Source organism: Austrofundulus limnaeus, unplaced genomic scaffold (genome assembly GCF_001266775.1).
Source record: "Austrofundulus limnaeus strain Quisiro unplaced genomic scaffold, Austrofundulus_limnaeus-1.0 Scaffold87, whole genome shotgun sequence".
Lineage (NCBI taxonomy): Eukaryota > Metazoa > Chordata > Actinopteri > Cyprinodontiformes > Rivulidae > Austrofundulus > Austrofundulus limnaeus.
The window spans coordinates 1352099-1359891 of NW_013952489.1; the positions used below are offsets into that span (position 1 = coordinate 1352099).

The 7793-nt window shown below is 37.4% G+C and overlaps 1 protein-coding gene across 2 annotated transcripts in view; it reads right to left on the reverse strand.

Annotated features, from left to right (window-relative positions):
* The window catches only part of LOC106520079 (collagen alpha-2(V) chain), a 52373-nt gene that overhangs the window by 35548 nt on the left and 9032 nt on the right, over positions 1 to 7793 (reverse strand). The window contains exons 2-3 of one of the 2 annotated variants that reach the window (XM_014012007.1): positions 2762 to 2980; positions 943 to 1158 (exon numbers count right to left, since the gene is read on the reverse strand). In XM_014012007.1, the coding sequence (XP_013867461.1) occupies positions 943 to 1158; positions 2762 to 2980 (435 nt within the window). Of the gene's footprint in view, positions 1 to 942; positions 1165 to 2761; positions 2981 to 7793 lie in introns of both variants that reach the window. The other variant, XM_014012006.1, reaches the window with a different exon arrangement.

The following is a 7793-nucleotide window of genomic DNA, read 5'->3' on the forward strand; positions in this document are numbered from 1 at the left end:
TATATTGTTTTATAATTGTTAACACAGCTTTAAATTAATATAATACAATACAATATAATATAATATAACACCTTAGAGGTGCAACAATTTGTTGTTAATAAATTAACATTAACATAACTTCAGTTGTTTTCTATACTGTATATTGATATAATAAAGTTCACTTGTAGCCATCTCCATACTGAATTAAATTTGTGCATTTATTTTTTTTAGGTTTGTGACATCATCTTGAGCCATTCACAAGCATCTGATCAGAGCTGCAGGCAGACAGGTTCCTGCAGGTCTCCAGTTCACCACCATGGAGGCTGCCATGCTGAACAGGACCAGGCTAAACATTGAATAGGTTTTTATGAGATCAGGAGCTGCAGTGGTGCTGTGGAGCTCTTCATGGAGAACAATCTGCATCTTCAGAGACTGTGACTCTGCTGAAGACTCTCATCACATCTCCTCTGACCACAGCTGAATCTGAGAGGAGCTGAAGACAATCCAGACTTTCCTCAGGTACAACATCACATCTCACATTGACCATGCTCTATGAGAATCTGGTTAAAACATCCCTGAATTTAACCAGAGTCATGAAGAAATTTGCTTCTCAGTAACAGATGAGCAAATTTTATGTATTAAAAATAATACATAACATGACATTGTAATGCTGTTTGATTATTGTCATTTGTTTAATAAATACACTGGCGTGATACAACTTAGTACATGTTTGATTGCTTTTTGAGATACGTCTATTTTGGAGTTGTAGCCCCACCTGGAGAAAATCCACCAGCCGCCACTGCTTAATAATATAGTGTAAGTATGTTAACCATCCTATTGGGTCAAAATGGCACAAGGCCTAAAGCCTTATGGACCATACTGACCCCATGAAGCTGGAGAGTTAAACCTAAACATAGATAATAAAAGCAAACATAAAACAACCAAACTCTTCATGTGTCTCACCGATCCTTGAGCTGGCACTGGAGAAGCTGTTACACACTGGGCAGCACTCTCCCTCAGGCGTGACGACCTTCTCGCAGTTCGCCAACGTTTCACACTGAACCTCGTCGCAGATTGAGACGCCATTGTCGCAAACACACACGCGACAAGGCGTGGGTTTCCAGATGTCGTTGTGTTGGTGGACCTCCCCGTCGGCCTTGCAGCTCTCACCTTTATCATCTGCAGCTACAGACAATTTAACAAAGTAAGACTGTTTTCTTTATTTTAGCACAGTAAAACTACACAGTGTTCAATATAATCATCTTTAGGTTTTCAAAAACCTGAAGTGTCAGTTTAATTTTAAAGAAAATTTATTTTCTCATGTGCTGCTGTTCAAGTATATGTTTAGGCAGAACATAAGAAAAAACAATTAGTTGTGCTTTGATCAGCTTTACCCATAATTAAATAAAAATCGTTATACAGCTGGTGAATTAACCCTCTAACAATTCTGGTTTGAATGCATATTACCTGTCGCCTTTCAGGGCAAGACTTTTAAACAATCTCTCAATAATAATAATAATAATAATAATAATAATAATAATAATAGTAATAATAAGGTAGTTATGATGTGAGATGTCTGACCACTTGCACTTAAATCAACCCCAGTATGGATGCTGGGTATGAACAGGGTCAGACTGCAAGCTCACTTTCTCAGTGGAGCCACTATTGTTGATTGCTGTCACAACTAAAACTGCACTTAGCTACCAGAAAATTTCAATAACACATTACTAAAAAACCAACAAGAGTTTGTTTTTACTGTGACAACACATCCCTTGAAAGAATCATGTTTTTCTCTATCTTTTTTTCTTTTGCTGCTGGTTTGCTTGAAAGATCATGCACCATATTGTACACGACAAAGATTGTATAGGATCTATAATTGCTAAAGTATGTGTTGTGAATGACTCCCAGCTACAAACACACTAAATCTGAGTTCAGTATGTGTAAAATTGACTGAGTTGTAGCCATCTTGATTCCAGTCATCTCCAAAGGCTAATCCTAAGGTCAGAAATATGCATTCCTTTAAGAAATATTTAATTTCACTTTAACATTTCAGTTTCATTTGACAGGGCCGACCCATGGCATTGGCAGTCCAGGCAAATGCTAAGAGTGCCATTCATCTAAGGGGCGCCACAAATGGGGAATTAAAAAAACCAAAACAAAACGTTATATAATTTTTCTCAGAGAATGGTTGATTATTCTGTAGAATAATTTCTAGTTACTCAAGTTTGTGGGTTTCTCTGCCTGCTTTGTTAATACATGAGCTTTATAGTGCAGCAACTACTGTATTACTTGATAAAAGTATCAAATGATTCAGTCACGACTAACTACTAGAGCTCAGTGTGTAAATAGAAAACAAAATAAAGATAATGAAGGTTTCGGTTACAATCTCAGATAAAGTTCAGGTTAAAGTCTGGCTTTAAGTGTTCTACCGTCACAAAATAATGATTTTATGTTGATGTATTAATCCCAAGATTTTAGTAAAATGCTACTCAAATGGCTGAAAAAAAAATCCTAGGGTAGTATACCACTGGACCCCCCTAGAACTGCTTCAGTCCACAGCTACTCATTGGCATGAAAAGGTGTTCCTCATTGCTGTCAGCAAATGTTGGCAGGTATGAGGCAGACTTCTGGTATTCTGACAAAACTATTTAATTTGGTATGTGAATGGATGTTAATTGGCAGAGAGATTTAGAAAATTGCACAGGAGCGCCACCTGAAATCTTCCCTAGGGCGCCAAATTGGCTAGGGCCGGCTCTGTGTGTTAGAGTGTAAGGTAAACTACCTGTCACCGTGTCTGTGCTCGGAATAAGTGTTGAAGCAGCAGCTAGGCACACGGGACAACATTCGCCCTCTGGGATCACAGCGTTCTGACAAGCACTGAGATCCTCACACACCACGTCTTCACAAATGGTGACACCGTTATCGCACATGCAGATCCGACACGGCTCAGGGTTCCACATCTCCTTGTTGGGGTAGACTTGTCCATTTTCTGTGCAGAAGTCTGCATAAAACACAAATGTAGACAAATTTGTTCAGTCTGTTAATTAGAGTTGCAGCCATTGTCTTTCTTCTTTCTTTTATATTTTAAAGCTGAAAGAAAAATGTAATTCTTAAAATAAATAAATAAATAAATAAATGTGGTTAACAAAATAATCACTGAGTCAATTCAAAGTTAGAACATTGGGAGGTTTAATAGAAATAGACTCCTGGCTGCCTAAAAAGCTGCTAAAAAGCGTTAAAAGCTGTTTTTTACGTAATAGGACCCACACTTGCAGACTTGCTAAACCTCTCTCTTTCATCAGGATGTGTCCCAGAATCCTTTAAAAAGGCAGTTGTGGAACCCATACTAAAAAAGCAATCTTAAACCCATCCGATCTGAATAACTACTGGCCCATTTCAAAGATACCATTTTTGTCTAAGGTCTTGGAGAAAATTGTTTCGGTACAATTAACATCCTGTAAATAATCTTTTTGACGACTTTCAGTCTGGCTTCCGCAGATCTCACTCTACAAAGACTGCCCTCCTACATGTCTCAAATGATCTGCTAATGTCTGCTGATGGAGGCGTGTACTCTGTCCTCCTCTTACTGGACCTTTCCTCAGCCTTTGACACTGTCGATCACTCTATTCTCCTTCGTAATCTGAAAGAAATAGGGATATCCAGGGTGGTGCTAGACTTGTTCAAATCATACCTCTCAGGCCGCTCTTTCTCAATCTTATTAGGCCAGTCTCTCTCAGACTCAGCCAAACTCTCCTGTGGGGTTCCACAGGGTTCCATCCTGGGCCCGATTCTATTCCTGCTCTACATCCACCCCCTGACTAAGGTCATCAAAAATTTCCCAGACATCTCCTACCATTTCTATGCAGATGACCTGCAGTTATACTGCTCCTTTAATGACTCCACCACCCACAAGCTCACCTCTCACTAAAGTTAACCAGTGGCTGTCTGACAACTTGCTGCTTTTAAACCTCAGTGAGACAGAGACATTGATCCTGGCTCCTGAAAATAAAATCTCAAAGATTAAAGAACATCTCGGCTCTTTGATTCAGCCATTCAGCAGAATGTGCACAACCTGGGAGTAAATCTTGACTCAGATCTGTCTCTAGATAAACACATAAAAAATCTGGTATCTACATGCTACTTTCAACTTCTGAATACCTCTAAACTCTGGCCCCTGCTGTCCACTTCAGACTTGGAAATGGTAATTCATGCTTTCATTTCTACCTGCTTAGACTATTGTAATAGCTTGTTGACCTGTTTTAACCAGAAACAGTTAACTCGCCTTCAGCTTGTCCAAAACTCAGCAGCAAGACCCCTAACTCGAACCTCCAAATTCACCCACATCTCCCCGATCCTAGCAGAACTTCACTGGCTTCCAGTTCAATTCAGAATCCGGTTCAAAATCCTGGTCCTCACCTTCAGAGCTCTTCATGGCCAAGCCCCAGAATACATTAAATGTCTCATTTCCCCTCACAACCCCAGACGAGACCTCCGCTCACAAGATCAACATCTCCTTGATTTGATTTGATTTGATTTATTTATTTAACAGGAAAAGATTATTAAAAATCAAGCCTGACTCAGCATAATTGCTGTTTTACAACAGGTTCCTGTTCTGCAGCACATAAAACACTCAGAATTACAGCATCACAATCACATCATTATACACCATAGACACAAAGACAAACAAGCATACCAACCAACCTTATGGTTCCCCTCACTCGCTTTAAGACCCCTTGGCGACCAGTCCTTCTCCTCTGTGGCCCCCAGGCTCTGGAATGAACTCCCTTTTAATCTGCGCTCCCTTGATAACAATATTGTCTCTTTCAAGAAACTCTTAAAAACTCACTTTTTCACTCAAACATTTAGCTAACCATTTCACCATTAATGCCAGCCTACCTCCATTGTAAATGCTCGCCAATCTGTGTTTGTTTTTATTATTGAACTTACACCATATTTTCTCTCCCGCATTCATCATGTTTTTGTGCATTACTGTATATTTTGAACTGCACTGACCATGTGTCTGAGTTACAATTTTAGAAATTAATTCTAGATTTGATGTTTCAATTTTCGTTGTTTATGTTTAATTATGTTTTTCTGTTTCATTTTATTCTTTCCACCATTTTATACTGTTAATGATTGTACAGCACCTTGTGAATATATTTCTGTGAAAGGCCTCACAAATGTGCTTCTGGAAGAATGGTCAAAAATCCTCATAAACACATTCCTAAACCTTGTGGACAGCCTTCAGAAGAGTTGAAGCTGTTCTAGCTGCAGAGGGTGGACCAACGTCATATTGAACCCTGGATTAGGAATGAGATGTCACTTAAACTCATGTGCGAGTCAAGGCAGGTGAGCCAATACTTTTGGCAATATAGAGTACATTGTGTATGTATTCCTGGTAAAATGCTAACATGTTCAAACCTCTTGACCATGCCTGCAGTCTTTCTTTTTGATGTTTCATTCAAACTCCATTTTTACTGACCATTTAACAAACTACAGGGTGAGTCAAAAGGCTCAGGCATACATGTCATCCCCTTCGGACATTCACCTGTATGATAAGCCTCAAAAATTCATATTTTTTGCAAAATATTAATTACACGTGCGGGGATTACAGGACCTGCAGCAGAAGCAGGAGGAAATGGGGACAGGAGAACTTATTTCTAGAGGCAGAGCGGGTTGGAAGATGGTTATTTGATGCTATTTGTTGTTGTTTATTTTTTTGTTTGTTTTTTGTTTGTTTTGTTTTGTTTTTTACGTCCTATAGGCTCTGTTAGATAAATTTGAAACTGAGTTTTTGAAAAAATCCGTAAAACTTGAAATAATCTGTGAGATTGCTCTATACGTCCATATACCTTCAAAATGAGAGAAAATTGGTGTAGTAAATTACGGACAATCCGTACAACTTGACATGTATGCACAGGATATGATTTTATTTTGAAACAAAAAGGGGAAATTAAATATTTGAATACCCCAGCAAGGTGAGGGGGCCTGAGTTGTTCAGAACATACAGAACATGGCCACCATCTTGAAAGCTGGATTAAGGGCAAATTTTTCCAAAGAGTGGAGACGGTATGTCATGATGGATCAGTGGTTAACACTGGTGTCTCACAGCAAGGAGGTCATGGGTTCAATACTGGGTTCAGACCTGGGATCTTTCCGTTCAGTTTGCATGTTCTCCTCATGCTTGCATGGGTTTTTCTTTGGGTACTCCGGTTTCCCCCACAGACCAAAAATATGCCTATAGGTTGTCCTTAGGCCCAGGCCTCCCATGATATAGAGATCTGTGATCTCAATGGGATTTGCAGGGTTTTTTTTTTTTCTGATACAGTCAGGATATTTTGGTTACTGCTGTTCAGTCTAGAGCCACAAGTTGTAGAACCGAGTTCAAATTCAACCTAAGTTGCTGCTGGATGGTGTTTTTGAGAAGCTGGACAGGAATAATCTTTAAATTTAATATCTGCTTGTGCTTTTCTTGAGCAAAAATGGCAAAAAAGCATTTGCACAATTATTTTTCTGTATTTTGTGTTTATTTTCCTTACTTTTTTGCACTACTACTGCATACTTTGTGCTATTTTAGTTATTCATATCGCAAAACATTCAAGTCATTCAAAAAATGGGTGCTATAACTTGTGTTTTTTGTGACTTTTGTACATTTTAAACTGTTTTACTTTGTTTACAAATATATATTGAGAATTCTTCAAAAACATTGCTCTCCCTTAAATCTGCTTTAGCTCCTGGCTCTGTTTTTGTCCTCTTATTATTCTGCTACTATTAACAAGATTTTTGCTTATTTACTGTAATCTACCTTACCTGGCTGGTCTTTTCTTTAATCTATCACAGAGGAATATAAAGTATGTAAAAGAAAAAATAAGGTAAAGTAAAAACACCTTAACAAAAACTTACTTTGGTTAAAAAATTAATTTCACTAAAAAATATTTAACTGCTCACAATAACTGAGAAAATAAAAGTCCTTTTACACACACTCTAGGAAATGAAGTGTTTAATTTACTTGACCACACTAGCTTCTATTGAGCAATATATAACGAAAATGTGAAAGTTGTTTTGTTCAGCGTAGTTTAGTGAAACCAGTGGGCAAACCCTGGTAAAGTAAATTCAACATTTCGTTTTTTAGAGTGCATAAACAGCCATCATGATGAGTTCCAGTCAAATTTAAATTTGAAAGTACAAAAGTGAAAGTACCATTTTTATATTTTTGTAATGAGATAAATGTAAAAGTTACAATTAAAATAATACTTGGTAAAATTCCAAACCCTCAAAATAAATTGTTTAGTACTGTAATGAAGTAAATGTATTTTGTTAGCACATTTCTGATCTATCATTTTGATACTTTACCTATTAGCCTTAAGCTGCTTTATTTTACCTTTTAGCCATTAGCAACTTTAATCTACCATTTTGCTTTTTCAGCTCGCTAGCATGTTTTAATCTACCATTTTCCTCCTTTACCTTTTACATTGATTGAGCTTTACTATTTTGAGCTTTAAGGTAGCATTTAGCTACTGTTAGCCTTTACTTGGTCTTTTGCTAATCTTAGCTTCTTGCTACAACTAGGTGCCACTGTTAACAAGCCTTCTGTTACTATGGAGGACCAAACCTATCATTATTGGAAATAAATGTATAAATATATAACTGGCGTATTAAAATAAATTATAGGGTCAAAAAGAAGTTTGACAAATAAATTATTGTGCCATTAAATCAATTACATCAATTATTTAGATATAAATGTGTATTTACATTTTAATTTTGAAGGATTATATTTTCTCTATGTGCTTTATCGCATATTTTTTGTTTATGTT